The following is a 22,885-nucleotide window of genomic DNA, read 5'->3' as shown; positions in this document are numbered from 1 at the left end:
TTTAGATAGCACTTTTCCCACCTGTGTTTGTGGGATTTTATTTTGTGTTTTGTGCATATGTGCACCACAAAGTCACGTTTCGTTGTTAGTTTATTGAATTATTTGTTTTGTTCTTGTTAAGTTTCACTTTATAATAAATATGTGGAACTCAACATCCGCTGCGCCTTGGTCCGTCTCTCCTCACGTACGTGACAGAATATCCCACACACCAAGGACCAAGCAGCGTTGGGGAAATGATGGGGGAAATAAGTTGGACCTGGGAAGAAATAATGGAAGGACAGGAGATCCTTCCTTGGCAGGAGTCACAGAGGATGCAAGGAGGACAGCGACGACGGCGAGATTCGTGGCCACAAAGAAAGCCCAAAAAAACAGCCTGAAAATATTTTGGAGGGGGACAAGGGGTGGTCGGTGGAGCCGAGGAGTGAACCAGAGCCAGTCTGGGAGAAGAGGGAGAAACTGGAGGAGAGTGAACGGAGAGAGTCAGAGACCGTCAGTGAGTGGATGGAGATATTGGAGGAGAAAGAACGGAGAGAGTTGTTGAGTTGGTGGAGGACGACATTTGCATGACATATGGAGCGTGTTATCAGTTGAATGCCACCTGAGTCAGCTCTCCGTACTTGTCCTGAGGAGCGGGCTATCAGTCTGGTAAAATCTGTGCCGGCTCCACGCACCAGGTCTCCAGTACGCCTCCACAGCCCTGTACATCCTGTGCCAGCTCTCCAAACTCGCCTTGATGAGCGTGTCATCCTCCACAGCCCAGTACATCCTGTATCAGCTCCTCGCACTCACCGTGCGAAGTGTGTAATGTTCCTGTACAATTTATGCCGGATATATATGCACCAGGTCTCCAGTGCGCCTTCACAGCCCAGTACGTCCTGTGCCAGCTCTACGCACCAGGTCTCCAGTACGCCTCCACAGCCCAGTACGTCCTGTGCCAGCTCCACGCACTAGGCATTCAGTACGCCTCCACAGCCCAGTACGTCCTGTGCCAGCTCCACGCACTAGGCATTCAGTACGCCTCCACAGCCCAGTATGTCCTGTGCCAGCTCCAAGCACTAGGCATTCAGTACACCTCCACAGCCCAGTACGTCCTGTGCCAGCTCCACGCACTAGGCATTCAGTACACCTCCACAGCCCAGTACGTCCTGTGCCAGCTCCACGCACTAGGCCTTCAGTGCGCCTTCCCAGTCCGGTACATCCTGTGCCAGCTCCACGCACTAGGCCTTCAGTGCGCCTTCCCAGTCCGGTACATCCTGTGCCAGCTCCACGCACTAGGCCTTCAGTGCGCCTTCCCAGTCCGGTACATCCTGTGCCAGCTCCACGCACTAGGCCTTCAGTGCGCCTTCCCAGTCCGGTACATCCTGTGCCTGCTCCTCGCACTCGCCCTGAAGAGCGTGTCACCAGTCCGGTGCCAACTGTGTCTCCTCCTCGCACTTGCCCTAAAGTGCGTGTCACCAGCCCGGTACCATCTGTACCGGCTCCACGTACAGGCCTCCAGTGCCTATTTACAGTCCAGAGCCGCCAGCGAGGGTTCAGTCCAGAGCTTCCAGCGACGGTTCCCAGTCCAGAGCTTCCGGCGACGGTCCACAGTCCAGAGCTTCCAGCGACGGTTCCCAGTCCAGAGCTTCCGCCGATGGTTCACAGTCCGGAACCTCCTGCGACGGTCCACGGTCACGCCCTTGTTTCTCTATGGTGTAGTAGGTCAGGGCGTGACTGGGGTATTCTAGTTTATTATTTCTATGTAGTGTTCTAGTTTATTTTTCTATGTTGGTGATTTGTACGATTCCCAAATAGAGGCAGCTGGTAATTGTTGTCTCTAATTGGGGATCATATTTAGGTAGCATTTTTCCCACCTGTGTTTGTGGGATATTGTTTTGTGCATGTGCACCACGTAGTCACGTTTCGTTGTCAGTTTATTGATTTATTTGTTTTGTTCTTGCTAAGTTTCACTTTATAATAAATATGTGGAACTCAACATCCGCTGCGCCTTGGTCCGTCTCTCCTCACCTACGTGACATTGGTAATATTAATTTCTGTCTTCTAATGCATCTTAACGGGAAAGTAATCTAAAAGTAACTGAAAACAATTCAAAGGTTACATTACTGATTACATCTGAACTATACTGAACAAAAATATAAACGCAACATGCAACAATTTTATCAATTTTTACTATGAGTTAAAACTATGAGTTTTACAATGAGTTACAGTTCATATAAGGAAATCAGTCAAATGAAATCAATTAATTAGGCCCTGATCTATGGATTTCACATGACTGGGCAGGGGCACAGCCATGGTTGGGACTTGGAGAGCATAGGCCCACCCACTTGGGAGCCAGGCCCATCCACTGGGGAGCCAGGTCCATCCACTGGGGAGCCAGGCCCATCCACTGGGTGGGGAGCCAGGCCCATCCACTGGGGAGCCAGGCCCATCCACTGGGAAGCCAGGCCCATCCACTGGGGAGCCAGGCCCATCCACTGGGGAGCCAGGCCCACCCACTTGGGAGCCAGGCCCATCCACTGGGGAGCCAGGCCCATCCACTGGGGAGCCAGGCCCATCCACTGGGGAGCCAGGCCCATCCACTGGGGAGCCAGGCCCATCCACTGGGGAGTCAGGTCTAGCTAATCAGAATGAGTTTTACCCCACAAAAGGGCTTTATTACAAACAGTCCTCAGTTTCATCAGCTGTCCGGGTGGCTGGTCTCAGACGATCCAGCAGGTGAAGAAGCCGGATGTGGAGATTCTGGGCTGGCATGGAAACATAAGGTCTGCGGTTGTGAGGCCGGTTGTACATACTGCCAAATTCTCTAAAACAACATTGGAGATGGCTTATGGTAGAGAAATGAACATTCAATTCTCTGGCAACAGCTCTGGTAGACATGCCCATTGCAGTCAGCTTGCCAATTGCACGCTCTCTCAACTTGAGACATCTGTGGCATTGTGTTGTGTGACAAAACTGCACATTTTAGAGAGGCCTTTTATTGTCCCCAGCACAAGGTGCACCTGTGTGATGATCATGCTGTTTAATCAGATTCTTGATATGACACACTTGTCAGGTGGATGGATTATCTTGGCAAAGGAAAAATGCTCACTATCACTACTAGGGATGTAAACGAATTTGCCCACACAATTTGAGAGAAATAAGCTTTTTGTGAGTATGTCAAATTAATGGGATCTTTTATTTCAGCTCATGGAACATGGGACCAACACTTTACATGTTGCATTTTACATTTTTGTTCAGTATAGTAACTGTAACAGATTACATTTAGAAAGTAACTTAACTAGCCCCGTTAACTTTGAACTGCCTGCCACACACACACACACAAACACACATCCATGTCCTCATATTCAAACTTCTGTACATGTAAGAGCTTTGACAAGCCCGGCTTTAACCAGCACCTGACTAGGTCACAGAGAGAGAAAGTGGGAGGTATTCTTTGAAGTAGACTGTTATACTGAATAGGGGTATTGTTGACGTCATGTTCGAGGCAGTAAATTACGACCAGAGAACACTCTTATTCCAAAAGGGTTCTTCGGCAATCCCTTTAACCCTTTGAATAACCCTTTTTGGGTTCCATGTAAGAACCCTCTGTGAAAAGGGTTCCACCCAAAGGGGTTCTACCTGGAACCCAAAATGGTTATTCAAAGGGTTCTCAAGTGGGGACAGCTGAAGAAGCCTTTTAGGCACTAGATAGAACCTTATTTTCTAAACGTTTGTAGGTCACAGAGGCCGAGAGATGGGGAGGGAGAGACGTAGAGAGAGAGAGGGGTTAGAGGTGGGGAGAGAGGTATAGCAAGAGAGAGCGAGGGGGTAGAGAGAGGGGATAGAGGTAGAGAGAGGGGGGAGAGAGATATAGAGAGAGGCAAGATAGTGAGTTGACTCTGAAAGTTACACTAAAAGATTGGCAGGTGATTTTGACCTAAGCACCAACCACTCCACTTCCACGTGCTACTGGGAGGTAGGAGCGAGGCACGTTTACCGCATTGAGAGTTGAGCTTTGTGTGATTTTTGTATCAGTAAAGTATGCAGCAGTATTGATTGGCCAATGGAGTGTGTGTGTGTCTGTCTGTCTGTCTGTCTGTCTGTCTGTCTGTCTGTCTGTCTGTCTGTCTGTCTGTCTGTCTGTCTGTCTGTCTGTCTGTCTGTCTGTCTGTCTGTCTGTCTGTCTGTCTGTCTGTCTGTCTGTCTGTCTGTCTGTCTGTCTGTCTGTCTGTCTGTCTGTCTGTCTGTCTGTCTGTCTGTGTGTGTGTGTGTGTGTGTGCCTCGTGTCCTATGCAGTGAGTGATCAGCTATCGATTAGATATCAACACTGACATAATAATGACAGAACTTCCGCCACTCTGCCGTATGACAATACAGTAAAACAGGCCTTTACATTTTAAATGCTGTTCCTACGTGCTTTATTCGTGCACTATAATAGACTGTATTTTGGCTACAAATAGCCTTCATTGGGTTATTGAAATGCCCCATAATTCAATTCGCAATGATTGTTCATCCGCTAAGAAAAGTCTGCCAAAACTTAAAACCGACGTCAACATGAAGAAGTCAACATACAAGTGTAAATAAAAACGAACGTGAATAAGTTATGAATGGTGCTACTTAACGCCCACGACGGCACAAACACGTCTCGTAAATGTTTTTGTTTGATTAACTTTTGGAAACGTTGGCTAGCGCATTCCAACTTTCCCTGACATCACACTTGTAGTTTTTGATTTACCCGATACCATCGGATGGCTGGCATTCGATGTCAGCAGATGCCTTCTCTTCTAGCCAAGATATGAAATGCAATCATAATTGACTGTAGGGCATATAAACCACATACAACATATACCGGTGGTTCCGTGATGACTGAAAACACAACCGTGGGACGAACGAGTGACAAATTTCCGGGCAAGGGTGGTCCATTTTAAAATGAATGAATTCTTCCTCTGCAAGTGTCAACTCATCATAAGTCATGACACGTCATCAGAAGTGTCCACTTCATTTGAGACCTGAGGGGAGAGCGCGTGTCTTTTACGTGTTTGGAATGCAGCCCTGGTTTCTCTTTGGTCTCTAAATACATCTCTCATGTTCCTCTGCCACCTCTCTCTCCATTTTCTCTCTCTCTCTTTCTCGACCATCCTGCCCCCCCCCCTCCTAGATGAAAAACAAGTTCATGAAGAAGATACCTCGTGATGCAGAGGCGTCCAACGTTCTGATTGGAGAGGTGGACTTCCTGGATAAACCATTTGTAGCTTTCGTACGTCTGGCCCAGGCTACCACACTGGGAGGCCTGACCGAGGTCCCCGTACCTACCAGGTGTGTGTGTGTGTGTGTGTGTGTGTGTGTGTGTGTGTGTGTGTGTGTGTGTGTGTGTGTGTGTGTGTGTGTGTGTGTGTGTGTGTGTGTGTGTGTGTGTGTGTGTGTGTGTCTCCTGCTGCTCTACAGCTGTGTTAACCCCGTGTCTCCTGGCAGGTTTCTGTTTGTCTTGCTGGGTCCTCATGGCAAAGGCAAGTCCTACAACGAGATTGGCCGAGCTATCGCCACGCTCATGGTGGATGACGTAAGAATGAGCAAAAAAACAAAACAATGAGGGACAAACGTTTTTATTGATTGTTGTCATTTATAAAAATGTTTAAAAATTATAACCTCAAGATATTCAGTGGATATGTTACCTTACGCACTCAGTCAGTATGTTACAGACAGGGCTCTGCAGTTCAACTCTGTCCTCTTTATTTTACACACACGCAGGCACGCACGCGCACACACACACACACACACACACACACACACACACACACACACACACACACACACACACACACACACACACACACACCATCATGTGCCGTGTATAACAGTGTGCTCTGCTGTCCTGTCAGTTGTTCAGTGACGTTGCGTATAAAGCCCGGGACCGGGACGACCTGATCGCAGGGATTGATGAGTTTCTGGATGAGGTCATCGTTCTGCCCCCAGGGGAGTGGGACCCCAAAATACGCATTGAGCCCCCCAAGAAGGTCCCCTCTGCTGACATGAGGTATAAACTGTATGTATTTAGTGACTGACTGATCAATTGAAACATTGAATTAAGTTTAGTTTATTTGGATCCCTGGTAGATGTCGTATAAGCAGCAGCTATTCTTCCTGGGTTAGTTTGTCTGTTAGTTAGTCCAAACTCAATACTGAACCTCCCCCCCCCCCAAAAGGAAGTCTGTGCTGAACCTGAATGAGCTAGGCCAGGTGAACGGGACCGGGACAGCTGGGGGGCCAGGAGGAGGAGAGGACGAGGAGATGCCCATCCCCCACGAACTGGGAGAGGAACTGCAATTCACTGGCAGGTATTGGAGTGCTGGGAGGTTTACTTTCCTATAATTGTATCTCCAGACCCCCAAAGCAACATGCAGGCACTCTGGCATCACAATTGTCATTTGAAACCAATAAAAAACATTTTAAGCAGGGGCCAATAGAACTAGCCGGGGGGGTGCTTACCTGTGTGTGTGTGTGTGTGTGTGTGTGTGTGTGTGTGTGTGTGTGTGTGTGTGTGTGTGTGTGTGTGTGTGTGTGTGTGTGTGTGTGTGTGTGTGTGTGTGTGTCCCAGGTTCTGTGGAGGCCTGTGGCTGGACATTAAGAGGAAGGTTCCGTGGATCCTTAGTGATTTCTCCCAGGGCTTTCACATCCAGTCCATCTCTGCTGTTCTGTTCATCTACCTGGGCTGCATCACCAACGCCATCACCTTCGGAGGCCTGCTGGGAGACGCCACTGACAACTACCAGGTACACACACACACTTACACGCCAACATGCGTAAGTTACACACCGGTCTCAACTCCTCCCCCTCTCTCCCTGTGGCAGGGTGTCATGGAGAGTTTCCTGGGTACAGCGTTAGCAGGGACAGTGTTCTGTCTGTTAGGAGGTCAGCCTCTCATCATTCTCAGTTCTACTGGACCCATCCTCATATTCGAGAAACTGCTCTACGAGTTCTGCAAGTGAGCCCCACACACACACACACACACACACAGGCTGTGTATCTGTCTGATCCTTCTTTTGTGCACTTAGTTTGTTTCTTCTGACGCTGGTGCGAATGTGTGTCCCAGGTCTAACACTATAGACTACATGGAGCTGCGTCTGTGGATTGGTCTCCACTCCTGTCTGCAGTGTCTGATCCTGGTCGCCACGGACGCCAGTTACATCATCAAATATATCACCCGCTTCACCGAGGAGGGCTTCTCCAGCCTCATCTCCTTCATCTTCATCTCGGACGCCATCAAGAAGATGGTGGGTGACACACACACACACACAGACACACACTCACGCGGTGTCTTAACTGTTTTCGTAATGTGTTACTACAGGTGGGCTCCTTTAAGTACTACCCCATCAACCGTGTCTTCAAGCCCGACTACGTTACCACATACAGGTGTGAATGTATCGCACCTGACCAGGGTGAGCCTCTCCTCTCCCTCCTCTTCTTCTGCTGCTGTCTCTCCTCCTCATCTCATTCCTTCCTCTTCTCCCATTCCTCCTCCGGCCACTCCTCCTGTTTCTCCTCTGTGTCCTCCTCCTCTTCTTCTTAATTGGGTGCTTCACTAGAACTGCCACCAGTGAAGTGCAGTATTGCCATCTGCAGGGCAGTTTAGGGACTTCACATCCCATTCTTACTCGAGACGTATCCCCTCGTTTGGGGGATGTGTATACTATAATAATAATGCTTTGGGGAGGGTGCTTATATTTGTCTGTTACACACAAGTGTGTAATGAAAATATGTTGTTTTTTTGTTGCATATTCCAACTCCCCCTGAGACACCCGCAGGGAGTGAGGTCATGGCCAGGGTCTCCATTGTATAGAGCCCCTGGAGCACAGAAACAGATTTTTGTTCACCTTGTCGGCTCCGGTATTTGAACCAGCCACCTTTCGGTTACTGGCCCAACACTCTTACCTCGAGTCTACCTGCCATCCCCTTGTACTGTCTGTATTCGCCCTCTCAACTACTGTAACTGATGCTGTCTGTTTCTGCTTCTCTCGCTCTCTTTCTCTGGCTGCTATCTGAGTGAGTATACTGCTACGTCATGCTACAAATCCGTCATGTTCCCATATAACTGGCATCGTGTAATCTAGCTGGGGCACCTGACTTCTCTCTGTATCTCTCTCTCTGTCTCTCTGTGTCTCTGTGTCTCTGTGTCTCTCTGTATCTCTCTCTCTCTCTGTGTGTCTCTCTGTGTCTCTGTATCTCTGTATCTCTCTCTCTCTCTCTCTCTCTGCAGCTGCCGCGATGGCTTTTAACGTTTCAGTTCCACTCGCGGACGATAATATGACTGATTTGGTAAGTGGCTCGGGAGCTAACGGGGACTCATTCACTCATCTGTTTCTCAGATGGTTGAGTCTATGGGGGACAGTCTGCCTGTGGCCAAAAAAATAGACTGTAGGACGTAACATAGTCACAGGACTAGCAGCACTGTGCTGCCTGTCCACGTTCGTTTCTGCACTACTCTGTATTCTCTCTCTCTGTCTCTGTGTCTCTGTCTCTCTGTGTCTCTGTGTCTCTGTCTCTCTCTGTGTCTCTGTGTCTCTCTCTCTCTCTGTCTCTCTGTGTCTCTGTGTCTCTCTGTGTCTCTGTATTCTCTCTCTCTGTCTCTCTGTGTCTCTGTGTCTCTCTGTGTCTCTGTATTCTCTCTCTCTCTCTCTCTCTCTCTCTCTCTCTCTCTGTGTCTCTGTGTCTCTGTCTCTCTCTGTGTCTCTGTATTCTCTCTCTCTGTGTCTCTGTGTGTGTAGTATAACATAACAGGTCTGGACTGGAGTCAGCTGAGTAAGAAGGAGTGTGTGAAGTATGGCGGCGCCCTGCTGGGGAACGCGTGTAAGTACGTCCCAGACCTGGCCCTCATATCTTTTATCCTGTTCTTCGGCACCTACTCCATGACCGTCTCCCTCAAGAAGTTCAAGACTAGCCGCTACTTCCCCACCAAGGTGAGAGACACTCTGGGACATAGAATGTGAGACATTTGATGCAGGGGATCTTTGTTTGGTGTTTATTACATATTGCGTGATGGGTAGGTCACGTAAACTCAACCTCTTCCCTTGACGGTCAACTCTCCCCACTTTACCCCTCTCCTTCTCCCCCCCCCCGATCGTCCCCCACCCTGTCCTTTCCTGTCCACGTCCATCTTCTTCCTGCCTGTGCTCCAGTGCCGTTCCCTGGTTGGTGATTTCTCCATCATCATCTCCATCCTGGTGTTCTGTGGGATAGACTACCTGTTAGGCTTGGACACGCCCAAACTGCACGTGCCCACTGAAGTCAAGGTTCCTCTCCTCCCCTCATCCCTTGCTCTGTCACTCCCTCTCTTCCGCTCGTTCTCTCCCTCTCGATCTCTTCCTTCTTCCTGAAATCATTCGGGGATAAAAGAGTTTTAAATGAATGATTTTGAGACATTAACATACTGACACTCACACTTCTCTTTTATTGTCATCCCTCTCTCCTGTCGGTGTATTTGTTTTGTACGTCTCTGTCTTTTTTCCCTCCATCTCTTCCGCCCCTCTTTTTGTCTGTCTGCTTGTGTGTGTGTGTGTGTGTGTGTGTGTGTGTGTGTGTGTGTGTGTGTGTGTGTGTGTGTGTGTGTGTGTGTGTGTGTGTGTGTGTGTGTGTGTGTGTGTGTGTGTGTGTGTGTGTGTGGGCCTAGCTGAGGAAACTGATCAGTGATTTCTCCATCTTCATGTCAATCATGACGTTTGTGGGTCTGGATATGCTTGTAGGGCTGGACACGCCCAAATTAATTGTACCCACAGAGTTTCAGGTATTTCTGACCCTTAACCCAATGTGTCTGTGTATGAGTTGCATGCATTTTCAGTGTGATTCAATATGTTTGATTTTGGCCTAAGTGTATGAGTTGCATGTGTCTTTTTGTTGGATTTAGTGATGCATGTAAACTGCATGATGTGTGTGTGTGTGTGTGTGTGTGTGTGTGTGTGTGTGTGTGTGTGTGTGTGTGTGTGTGTGTGTGTGTGTGTGTGTGTGTGTGTGTGTGTGTGTGTGTGTGTGTGTGTGTGTGTGTTCAGCACCATCAAGGACTCACTTGAAAAAAAGACCTGGGCCTCAAAGTAACTCCCTGTGTGAATAAAATCTACATAAATATGTGTGTGTGTTGTAGCCGACACGTCCAGACCGTGGCTGGGTGGTGATGCCGTTTGGTAAGAACCCGTGGTGGGTATATGTGGCCAGCGCCGTCCCTGCTCTCCTGGTCACCATCCTCATCTTCATGGACCAACAGATCAGCGCCGTCATCGTCAACCGCAAAGAGAACAAACTCAAGGTACAGTGTGGCCGCAATGACAACACAACACAACTGCAACCATGAACACACTTTCTTACTTACTTAGGCCTGTCTCTCCCAGGGGAGCGTAGCCCGTCGGCGAATCCTCTCCATCACACTCTGTTCGTGGCTGTTTTCTCCCCCCAAAAATAGGAACATAAATATAAATGCAACATAAACACGGCCATTCAATAACCATGAAATACAACCATGAACACAACAGCAACACAATAACTCTTGAATGCTACCTCCCCCCTCCCTTTCTCTCCGCTCCCCACCCCCCTCCTTCTCTCTCCCCTCCTTCTCTCTCCCCCTCCTTCTCTCTTCCGCTTCTTCTCACTCCCCTCCCTCTCTCTCCCCTCCCCCTCCTTCTTCTCTCTCCTCCCTCCTCGCTTCTCCCCTCCTTCTCTCTCTGCTCTCCTCCTCTCTCCGCTCCCCTCCTTCTCTCTCTGCTCCCCATTTCCCTCCCCTCCTTCTCCCTCCCCTCCTTCTCTCTCTGCTCTCCTCCTTCGCCCTCCCCTCCTTCTCTCTCTGCTCTCCTCCTCGCTCCTCCCCTCCTTCTCTCTCTGCTCTCCTCCTCTCTCCGCTCCCCTCCTTCTCTCTCCGCTCCCCTCCTTCTCTCTCCTCTCCCCTCCTTCTCTCTCCGCTGCCCTCCTTCCCTCTACTCCTTCTCCCTCTCCTCCTTCGCCCTCCCCTCCTTCTCCCTCCCCTCCTTCTCCCTCCAACAGAAAGGTTGTGGGTACCATCTGGACCTGTTCTGGGTGGGTATTCTGATGGCAGTGTGTTCCTTCCTGGGCCTGCCCTGGTACGTGGCTGCAACTGTCATCTCCATCGCCCACATCGACTCTCTGAAGATGGAGAGTGAGTCCAGCGCCCCAGGAGAGCAGCCCCAGTTCCTGGGAGTCAGGTAGGGAGGGATACGGGGTTTGTATGAGTGAGGAGAGATATAGTGGGTGTGGGTGACAGGGTGAGTGTGTTAGAGGTTGACGGTGATGTTTGTTCTAACTGTGTGTGTGTGTGTGTGTGTGTGTGTGTGTGTGTGTGTGTGTGTGTGTGTGTGTGTGTGTGTGTGTGTGTGTGTGTGTGTGTGTGTGTGTGTGTGTGTGTGTGTTTTACAGGGAGCAGAGGTTGACGGGTATTCTGGTGTTTGTCTTAACTGGAGTTTCCATCTTCCTAGCTCCTGTCCTTCAGGTGAGTCAGTGAGAGAATGGGCCTCCACATCACAAAGTGGGTAGTGTTATGGAGGATTGTGTTAACCTGTATATTGTGTTTCCCCCCAGTACATCCCCATGCCTGTTCTCTACGGTGTCTTCCTCTACATGGGAGTAGCCTCACTCGCAGGAATACAGGTACATTTGTGTGTGTGTGTGTGTGTGTGTGTGTGTGTGTGTGTGTGTGTGTGTGTGTGTGTGTGTGTGTGTATGTATATGTCTGCACGCACACACGCGTTTATGTGTGTGTGTGTACTCACCCACCTCCTCTCTCCCTCCTAGTTCTGGGAGCGTATCAAGCTGTACCTGATGCCAGCCAAGCACCAGCCAGACTTCTCCTTCCTGCGTCACGTTCCTCTGAGGAGAGTCCATCTCTTCACCCTGGTCCAGATTATCTGTCTGGCTGTCCTCTGGACCCTCAAGTCTACCGTAGCGGCCATCATCTTCCCTGTCATGGTGATCGCTCTGTGTGTGTGTCTGCGTTGGAGGGGTAGTGTCGTGGAAGTTCAATACCAGCGACAACCTGAAGTCAATATTAAATGAGTCATTCTTTATTATCAGCAAGCTGGAGAGGTTCCAACAAACTGAATGCAGCATAGCACATGTCGTTCGGGAGAGTCCCATTAGTTCTCCAATATACTGCTTACACAGACAGGTCATATTTGCATGATTTACATGATTCATTATTCATAACAAATTCATCATTAACGTTTGGTTCATGCATGCGACCGACCAATACCTCATGAGGCTTCTTCTCTCCAAGCTGAAACCTTGAAACTGAGATATCCCTTGGTTCTGGGCGTGCTGCCAAATTGCTTAGATGGATGGTGAGGATTCCTCCCAGGCACGATCAATCAGTCATTTGTATGACCCCAGTCAAATTGGTTATTAGAAACAAACATAAAATGTTCCTTCACACTCCTCTCCTTGGCAATCAGTAATTAGTACCGGGAGGTGTGCTCTTCACCTCTACAAGGCAATTAGTGTTAGTACTTCAGTCTACTCTGTTTTCTCAGCGGCGGTCTCATCGCCAAACTAAGACACTGAAACAAAGGCGCTTCGAACGAGTTGTTTGAGGAAGGAAAGAGAGGAAGACTCTCTATACATGTTCCCTCCTCTCCCTGTAGGCTTTACAGACCTTTTAATTTAGTGTACCCTGCGCACACAACCCATGTGAAATTCCTGTACTCTGGCAGCGTTTGGAACTGCCGATCTGTGGTCAAGACGCTGAGTACATCTCAGCCTATGCTGCCCTTCAGTCCCTTGACTTGGCCCTGACGGAGACATGGATCACACCAGAGAAAGCTGCTACTCCAGCCGCTCTCTCTTCATCTGACTGCGTTTTCTCTAATAGTCCGAGACCATCTGGTCGTGGTGGTGGTGGCCACGGGCTACGAATTCCTCCTAAGTGGAGATTTTCGCTTTTCTCCCGCACACCTGTCCATCTCCTCCTTTAAATTCCATGCTGTCACTTGTCCACTCAAGCTTAACATTGTTGCTATCTATCACCCACCAGGTCCCCTAAGAGTTCCTCAATGAGCTCGGTGAGCTCATTTCCTGACGATGGCTCACCGCTCTTCGTACTCGGCGACTTCAACCTCCCTACGTCTGCCTTCAATGAATTTCTCTCTAACTATTTCTTCCCTCTCCTTGCCGCTTTTGACCTGACCCGTTCCCAGTCTCTTCCCACTCACAAGGCAGGCAATAGGCTTGACCTCATCTTTAATGGAGGCTGTTCGCCTATTAATCTCACTGCAAACCCCCCCCCTCCAAGTCTCTGATCACTACTGTGTTTCCTTTTCTGTCTCCCTCTCCTCCAACACTAGCCACTCAGCCCAGACGGTCATGCGCCGTCGCAGTCTTCACTCCCTCTCTCCCACTATTCTCATCCTATTATCTCTCACTTCTGCTTAATCCTTCTCCCCCCTCTGTATCCGAAATTCTTCCTCTTCAATCCTACTCTCCTCCCTTTCCACATCCTATGACTTGCTCTGTCCCCCTTTTCTCCCGGCCGGCTCGGGCATCCCTCCCAGTGACTCATTGCAAGCTTAAAGAAGAGGGCTGCGGGAAGCTGAGCGAAAATGGAGGGAAACTAAACTTCCGGAGAACCTATCATCCTTTCACTTCCTCATCTCTACCTTCTCGGTATCTGCTGCTAAAACCACTTTCTGTCACTCTAACCCTAGGAAACTCTTTTCGACTTTCTCCTTAATCCCCCCTCTCCGCAGACAACTTAGTCAACCACTTTGAAAAGAAGGTTAACGACATCCGCTCCTCATTCACTCAGCCTATAGAGTCCATTGATCCCACTCACACAAAACTACCCTACACCTTTCTCCCCTCTCTCTTCAGATAAAATCTTGCAACTACTGAGGTCCAGCCACCCAACAACCTGCCCGCTCGACCCCATCCGTTCCTCCCTTCTCCAGACCATCTCTGAAGACCTCCAATTTCTCACTGCCCTCATCAACTCCTCCCTGACCATCCCCTCTGACTTCAAACTGGCCAGAGTCGCTCCCCTCCTCAAGAAATCAGCACTGGGTCCATCTGACATAAAAAAAATACAGACCAGTATCCCTTCGTTCTTTCATTTTCAAAACACTTGAGCATGCTGTCTTCAACCAACTCTCTCGCTATCTCTAAGAACGATCTTCTTGACCCGAACCCGTCAGGCTTCAAGACGGTTCACTCAACTAAGACTGCTCCTCTCTGTGTCACAGAGGCTCTCCGCACTGCCAACGCTGACTCTCTCTCCTCTGTTCTCATCCTCCGAGATGTATCCACTGCCTTCAAAACAGTGAACCATTAGATCCTCCTCTCCACCCTCTCAGGGATGGGCATCTCAGGCTTTTCACACTCTTGAATTGCATCCTACCTGGCACGCCGCTCCTACCAATTGGCGACACGTATGACTGTGTGCCTGGCACACTCGCTGTTGGCTCGGCTCCCCACTTGTGCCATCAAACCCCTGCAACGTATTCAGAATGCTGCAGCCCGCCTGGTGTTCAACCTTCCCAAAATTCTCATCCTGCTCCTCCGCACACTCCACTGGCTTTCAGTCGAAGCTAACATCCCACTACAAGACCATGATACTTGCCTATGGCGCAGCAGGAGGAACAGCCCCTCCCTACCTTCAGGCTATGCTCAAACCCTACACCCCAAAACCCAAGTACTATGTTCTGTCACCTCTGGTCTCTTGGCCCTCCCACTCCTACGAGAGGGCAGCTCCCACTCAGCTCAGTCCACGCTCTTTTCTGTCCTGGCACCCTAATAGTGGAACCAGCTTCCCCCTGAAGCTAGGACAGCAGAGTCAAATCAAATCAAATTTGATTTGTCACATACACATGGTTAGCAGATGTTAATGTGAGTGTGGCGAAATGCTTGTGCTTCTAGTTCCGACCATGCAGTAATATCTAACAAGTAATCTAACCTAACAATTTCACAACAACTACCTTATACACACACAAGTGTAAAGGAATGAATACGAATATGTACATAAAAATATATGAATGAGTGATGGCCAAACGGCATAGGCAAAATGCAGTAGATGGTATAGAGTACAGTATATATATATATATATATATGAGATGAGTAATGTAGGGTATGAAAACATTATATAAAGTGGCATTGTTTAAAGTGGCTAGTGATACATTTAATTACATCAAGATGGCAAGATGCAGTAGATGGTATAGCGTACATTATATAAAGTGGCATTGTTTAAAGTGGCTAGTGATACATTTATTACATCAATTTTTCCATTATTAAAGTGGCTAGAGTTGAGTCAGTATGTTGGCAGCAGCCACTCAATGTTAGTGATGGCTGTTTAACAGTGTGATGGCCTTGAGATAGAAGCTGTTTTTCAGTCTCTCGGTCCACACTTTGATGCACCTGTACTGACCTCGCCTTCTGGATGATAGCGGGGTGAACAGGCAGTGGCTCGGGTGGTTGTTGTCCTTGATAATCTTTTTGACCTTCCTGTGACATCGGGTGGTGTAGGTGTCCTGGGGGGCAGGTAGTTTGCAGACCTCACTACCCTCTGGAGAGCCTTATGGTTATGGGCATGTGGGAACAGCAGCTTGGGATCAGGATTGATTGAATATGTCCGTAAACACACCAACCAGCTGGTCTGTGCATGCTCTGAGGACGCAGCCGGGGATGCCATCTGGGCCTGCAGCCTTGCGAGGATTAACACGTTTAACCTCTCTGGGATATGTGGGAGGGTAGCGTCCCACCTCGCCAACAGCCAGTGAAAGTGCAGGGCGCCAAATTCAAAACAACAAAAATCTCATAATTAAAATTCCTCAAGCATACAAGTGTTTTACAACAGTTTAAAGATACAATTCTCATTCATCCAGCCACAGTGTATGATTTCAAAAAGGCTTTACAGTGAAAGCACCACAAATGATTATGTTAGGTCACCACCAAGTCACAGAAAAACACAGCCATTTTTCCAGCCAAAGAGAGTCACAAAAAGCACAAATGGAGATAAAAATAATCACTAACCTTTGATGATCTTCATCAGATGACACTCATAGGACTTCATGTTACACAATACATGTATGTTTTGTTCGCTAAAGTGCATATTTATATTTTTAAAATCTCATTTTACATTGCCGCGTTATGTTCAGTAGTTCTAAAACATGCGGTGATTGTGCAGAGAGCCACATTAATTTACAGAAACACTCATCATAAATGTTGATGAAAATACAAGTGTTATACATAGAATTAGAGATATGGATATGTGGGAAGCTAGCGTCCCACCTGACCAAAAGCCAGGGAACATGCAGAGCGCCAAATTCAAATAAATTGCAAAAAATCTAACTTTCATTAAATCACACATGCAAGATAGCAAATTAAAGGTACACTTGTTGTGAATCCAGCCAACATGTCAGATTTCAAAAAGGCTTTTCGGCAAAAGCAAACGATGCTATTATCTGAGGATAGCACCTCCGTAAACAAAGAGAGAAAAGTATATTTCAACCCTGCAGGCGTGACACAAAATGCAGAAATAAAAATATAAATCATACCTTACCTTTGACGAGCTTCTTTTGTTGGCACTCCAATATGTCCCATAAACATCACAAATGGTCCTTTTGTTAGATTAATTCCGTCGATATATATCCAAAATGTCCATTTATTTGGCGGGTTTGATCCAAAAAAAACTGATTCCAACTTGCCCAACGTCACTACAAAATATCTCAAAAGTTACCTGTAAACTTTGCCAGAACATTTCAAACTACTTTTGTAATACAACTTTAGGTAATTTTTTACGTAAATAATCAATCAAATTGAAGACGGGATTATCTGTGTTCAATACAGGAGGAAAACAAACTGTAGCTAGCTTTCTTGTCACACGCCTCTATCTAACAGTACACTTCAGGTGACCCTCGTTCAAAATAGCCATACATCTTCATTACACAAAGGAAAACCCTCAACCAATTTCTAAAGACTGTTGACATCCAGTGGAAGCGATAGGAACTGCAAGAAGGTCCCTTAGACATCTGGATTCCCAATGAAAACCCATTGAAAAGAGAGTGACCTCAAAAAAAAATCTGAATGATTTGTCCTTGGGGTTTCGCCTACTAAATAAGTTCTGTTATACTCACAGACATGATTCAAAAAGTTTTAGAAACTTCAGAGTGTTTTCTATCCAAATCTACTAATAATTTGCATATCTTATCTTCTGAGGATGAGTAGCAGGCAGTTGAATTTGGGCATGCATTTCATCCGGATGTGAAAATACTGCCCCGTCACCAAGAAGTTAATGCAACTGCTGTGTCAGATTTTTAAAAAGCGTTACGGAAAATGCAAACCATGCAATAATCTGAGTACAGAGTTCAGACAACAAAGCAGCTAAAAAGATATCCGCCATATTGTGTAGTCAACATTAGTCAGAAATATAATCATAAATATTCACTTACCTTTGATGATCTTCATCAGATTGCACTCCTAGGAATCCCAGTTCCACAATAAATGTTTGATTTGTTCTTTTGTTAGGGCGTTTGGTAAACAAATCCAAACGTGCGTTCAAGTCCAGCCGAACATCATAAGAAAAGTTCAAAAAGTTATATTACTGGTCGTAGAAACTTGTCAAACTAAGTATAGAATCAATCTTTAGGATGTTTTGTGTCATAAATCTTCAATAATGTTCCAACCGGAGAATTCCATTGTCTGTAGAAAAGCAATTGAACGAGAGCTAACTCTCTCGTGACCGCACCTCACGAGCCTGTGGCACTCTGCCAGACACCTCGCTCAATCCCCTCTCATTCGCCCCCACTTCACAGTAGAAGCCTCAAACAAAGATCTAAAGACTGTTGACATCTAGTGGAAGCCTTGGGAAGTGCAATATGACCCCATGTACACTGTATATTGGAATGGCAAAGAGTTGAAAAACTACAAACTTCAGAATTCCTACTTCCTGGTTGGATTTTTCTCAGGTTTTCGCCTGCCATATAAGTTCTGTTACACTCACAGACATCCTTCGAACAGTTTTAGAATCTTCAGAGTGTTTTCTATTCAATACTACTAATAATATGCATATATTCGCATTTTGGACAGAGTAGCAGGCAGTTTACTCTGGGCACCTTATTCATCCAAGCTACTCAATACTGCCCCCCTTTCACCAAGAAGTTAAATGTTTTACTCACGTTGGCTACAGTGTAGGAGAGCCTGCAGGTTTTGGTAGCGGGCTGTAGCACTGTATTGTCCTCAAAGCGAGCAAAGAAGTTGTTTAGTCTGTCTGGGAGCAAGACATCCTGGTCCGCAACGGGGCTGGCTTTTCTTTTGTAGTCCGTGATTGACTGTAGACCCTGCCACATACCTCTCGTGTCTGAGCCATTGAATTGCGAATCCACTTTGTCTCTAGACTGACGCTTCGCTTGTTTGATTGCCTTGCAGAGGGAATAGCTACACTGTTTGTATTCGGTCATGTTTCCGGTCACCTTGCCCTGATTAAAAGCAGTGGTCCCTGCCCATCTTCCGAAAACATCCAAAACCCTGCTTCTACAAAGAGTATCTTAAATAATCCCACAGCATCCGCCCCCTTCGCATCCCCTTCTCACGCCAGACCACGACCCCCCCCCCCCCCAAAAAACCCCACATGCACTTGACTTTTTCCCCGTTTACTAGCTCTGACTTTTCTGATAGCTACTTTATTGTACTTACTATGACTGTGATACAGTATGTGGTTGTCCCACCTCTAGCTATCTTAAGATGAATGCACTAACTATAAGTTGCTCTGGATAAAAACATCTGCTAAATTAGGAAAATGTCAATGTAAAAAAACATTCCTTACCCCGGGATACTTCAACTGGTGACTATCCGGGAGAATAAAATAAAGGAGCGCTCTGCTTGCCGCATAAATCTGACAGATTTATTGACGGGATCAGTAATCATATTTATGCAGCAAGCAGAGTGCTCCTTTTCTTTATTTTCCCGGGATAGAGTACCGGTGAGAGGATCCTGGGGTAAGGAATGTTTTGGGGATTTTCCAAATCCCACCTTTTACGTTTAAGCTGGGCTGAAGCGCGTTTGGTTATACCTTCTTTCCTATTGGAAATGTGAGCCGGTGCATAGATTGATGGGGATTACGTACCCTTTTTTTTTCTCGATGTGTAGATCCTGGGTCTGATGGTGGTGCGTAAGATGATGGACCTGATGTTCTCTCAACACGACCTGGCCTGGCTGGACGACATCCTGCCGGAGAAAGACAAGAAGAAGGAGAAGGATGGGAAGAAAAAGAAAGACCACAAAAGGACCAAAGCAGCAGAGCCGGAGAGCGACGAGGAGGTGAGAGACGAGGACTAGCAGACACACACACACACAGTGCCAGAATGGCAGTGGGAGTAGGATGTAATGGCGGTGTGGTGTGTAGGAGTGGCTCCATCTGTTTTGTTGAGTGTTTTATATCAATGTGTGTTGTTCCTCGGATTGTTATCTCTGACTAATACCTTTCTCTTTTCTCTGTCCCACAGTGTTGCTGAAAAGGCACTGTATAACACTTACTATTGCCTGTTTGTCTGCCTCGATGTTGGTTGGTCTGTCTTTGTGTGTGTGGGTGTGTCTTGATGTCTTTCTCCCTCCCACTTTTACCTGCATGGTTCAATCCTGTCTTTGTAGTAGAATCGGTCCATTTTGCTTAGATTTAAGCATGCAATGTGTGTGTGAGCGTGTGCTTGGATGTGTGTGTGTGTATTTGGGGCATCATCCCTCACGTCTCTGTTAAGCCACTCCTCTGTCAGTTCCTCCTGCATGCTGATAGTTTCCCCCCTGTTTCCCCCCTCTGCCACAGCCCAAGAGTCCCCTCCCTCCTCCAGTGAAGATACCCATGGACACCATAGACCTGCCTTCAGCACCTGACCCCTCTGTAACCCCACCCACCCAGCCCCCCGTCTGACTGTGAGTAAACCTCTCTTTTGAGGGACCCAATGAATGTGGACTGTTGTATGTATTACTGTGATGTCATTATTGTGCGACAGATAGAGCACATAATACTGTGATGTTACTGATGTATGTTATGAGACACTGAAGGTTTTATATATATTTTTGTCCTCCCTCACCAATTCTTACCTCTGCCATTCAACCCTGTATGTGTGTGTGTGTGTGTGTGTGTGTGTGTGTGTGTGTGTGTGTGTGTGTGTGTGTGTGTGTGTGTGTGTGTGTGTGTGTGTGTGTGTGTGTGTGTGTGCACAGGAGAAGAACGTTTACACTAGTGTAAATCCAGATGGAAGTCACCGGATGCATCCCCCCCGGCCCTGACGCACACACACCGACTGGGGACTACACTGCCAGAATGTCCACACCTATGACTACTGACACACACATGTAAAAACACACAAGCACGCATACATCCACTTACTACTGCCAGCTAGACTACTGACAACTACTGTATAATCCCAGGCACAGCTAATAACTATTAGCAAACATCCATTTACTATTAGCATTCTTTACCACTGTTTTTACTTAAAAATAAAAAAAACGTAATACACACTGAATTTCATATAAATGTATACAAATATTCTATAAAATGTAGATATGATGTGATATTTAACATGTAAACATATGTCTATTACATTCAGCTGGATAGTAGTTAGTTATTATACTTTTAAACATTGTACAAATCACAGTACGGTCTGGGAGACATACCCAGACACATGAATCACATGCCGCTCGGAACCATAAGTCTACTGTCCGAGGCTGTTGGAGCATAGATCGCGGTGTGTGGACTGAGGTTTCTTTTCCCTCAACATATTCTCTGATCTCCAGCGCCTGCTTAAAACCACTGAATGCTGTGTGTGTTTTTTCCTGCGCTATCCTTTGGCCCTACTGTAGTTTGTGAGGGCCGACTGACAGTCGTTTAGATACCAGAGCCCATGCACCTGAAGCCAATGCAGAAGTAGTTTTTTTGTGTGTGTTTGTTTTGATGATGTCTCCCGTGTGTAATTTATTCACTGTGTGCCATGTGGTTTGTAGCAGGAACCTCTTGTACTAATGTAACGACGACTCTGAAGGCACAGTTAGCAAAGGAAGGGCTATAATGTGACGGTAACCCAATATTATAATGCAGTGTTATTCTGCAAATTGACCACAAGAAGCCATCAGATTGCTATCAATTTGCATGCCCCACAGACCACTGTCTTTTTCCCCTGGCACTGACTTTGCCGATAAATACATTGTTGAGGGAAAATGTACTTGATACCATTGTGATGTGTTGTTGTCTCACCTACAGTAGTTATCTTAAGATGAACGAACTAAGTGTGAAACTATGTTTGTGCGTGCTCGTGAGACTGTGATTGTGTGAGCTCACGAGGGTGAGAGCGTGTGTGTAACCTGGGCTTGTTGCACCTGAATGTGCCTCCCTCAGAGTCCCTCTGCACCTGAAGATCTGCACTCTTGTCTCTATTACTTAGGCAACTAAATTGTACTGTAGGTTGACAGCACATACAGTGGGGAGAACAAGTATTTGATACACTGCCGATTTTGCAAGTTTTCCTACTTACAAAGCATGTAGAGGTCTGTAATTTTTATCATAGGTACACTTCAACTGTGAGAGACGGAATCTAAAACAAAAATCCAGAAAATCACATTGTATGAATTTTAAGTAATTAATTAGCATTTTATTGCATGACATAAGTATTTGATCACCTACAAACCAGTAAGAATTCCGGCTCTCACAGACCTGTTAGTTTTTCTTTAAGAATCCCTCCTGTTCTCCACTCATTACCTGTATTAACTGCACCTGTTTGAACTCGTTACCTGTATAAAAGACACCTGTCCACACACTCAATCAAACAGACTCAAACCTCTTCACAATGGCCTCCGCAATAAAATGCAAATTAATTACTTAAAAATCATACAATGTGATTTTCTGGATTTTTGTTTTAGATTCCGTCTCAATTCTATGGCAACAGCTCTGGTGGAAATTCCTGCAGTCAGCATGACAATTGCACGCTCTGTGGCAATGTGTTGTGTGATTAAACTGCACATTTTAGAGTGGCCTTTTATTGTCCCAAGCACAAGGTTAATCTGTGTAATGATCATGCTCTTTTGTCAGCTTCTTGATATGCCACACCTGTCAAGTTGATGGATTATCTTGGCAAAGGAGAAATGCTCACCCTAACAGCATAACAGCATCTAACATCCATAAACGAATTTGTGCACAACATTTTTTACATGTTTTTTTTGTGTGGATGGAAAATTTCTGGGATATTTTATTTCAGCTCATGAAACGTTGGACAAACAATTTACATGTTGCATTTACATTTTTGTTCTGTGTGTGTGTCTCTGTCTCTCGCTCTCTTTTTTATATATACATGTATTATAATAATAATGTTTTGGACATAAAATTAAAAGTCAATTTAAAAAATCATCTGAAAGTGATGATAATAAAATAAGATAATCTGTTACCAATTATTCCCACGCATAAATAGAGGCATATGTGATCGTATCCCAATGTAATCAAGGTTTGAAATTATTCTGTTTTTGTCAAATACTGTATCTGTTTGAGCTTCTTGCGGTCAATTTTCAGTGTACAAATTATGTATAACTATGTTCAACTACGTTCAAGAAAAAATCGAATCGCGGCTGAATGTAATTTGGAACCCCTGGTTTATAGCATTTATTCGTTTTTTGTGTTCAGTGCATTCACCTTTATGAGTGTATGTGTATACATTTCAGAGTTTATTTACTTTGTATTGTAAAGATTTACAAACACATGTTAATAAAATCTTGTCTGAATTTTGTGATTTTTTTTATCCCTGAGAATTTATCATTTAGCATGTAAACAACCTAATAACGTCATGGTCTTCTCAGATACGTTTTTAAGGAACACAGAACTAGCATACAAGTAAAGATAATGTTTATTGAAAAAGTTGCCAGCTAACTACATCAGAAATTCCACAACC

General features: G+C 46.3%; 1 protein-coding gene across 7 annotated transcripts in view; it reads left to right on the top strand.

The window, feature by feature from the left end:
• The window catches only part of LOC115101060 (electrogenic sodium bicarbonate cotransporter 4-like), a 36,450-nt gene extending 13,732 nt beyond the window's left edge, over positions 1-22,718 (top strand). For 3 of the 7 annotated variants that reach the window (XM_065004730.1, XM_065004726.1, XM_065004731.1), the window contains 19 exons: positions 5,138-5,295; positions 5,452-5,539; positions 5,859-6,013; positions 6,182-6,313; positions 6,574-6,748; positions 6,827-6,960; positions 7,069-7,249; positions 7,324-7,414; positions 8,233-8,291; positions 8,741-8,932; positions 9,643-9,756; positions 10,111-10,272; positions 11,001-11,179; positions 11,391-11,463; positions 11,553-11,621; positions 11,766-11,939; positions 19,101-19,271; positions 19,774-19,880; positions 20,175-22,718. In XM_065004730.1, the coding sequence (XP_064860802.1) occupies positions 5,138-5,295; positions 5,452-5,539; positions 5,859-6,013; positions 6,182-6,313; positions 6,574-6,748; positions 6,827-6,960; positions 7,069-7,249; positions 7,324-7,414; positions 8,233-8,291; positions 8,741-8,932; positions 9,643-9,756; positions 10,111-10,272; positions 11,001-11,179; positions 11,391-11,463; positions 11,553-11,621; positions 11,766-11,939; positions 19,101-19,271; positions 19,774-19,878 (2,412 nt within the window). In that variant the 3' untranslated portion in view covers positions 19,879-19,880; positions 20,175-22,718. The other 4 variants (XM_065004727.1, XM_029620233.2, XM_065004728.1 and 1 more) reach the window with 3 other exon arrangements.
• Positions 22,719-22,885: the final 167 nt, after the last annotated feature.

This window comes from Oncorhynchus nerka, linkage group LG19, assembly GCF_034236695.1.
Source record: "Oncorhynchus nerka isolate Pitt River linkage group LG19, Oner_Uvic_2.0, whole genome shotgun sequence".
NCBI lineage: Eukaryota > Metazoa > Chordata > Actinopteri > Salmoniformes > Salmonidae > Oncorhynchus > Oncorhynchus nerka.
The sequence above is the reverse complement of the archived record's forward strand: the minus strand, read 5'-3'. Positions and strand labels throughout refer to the sequence as shown.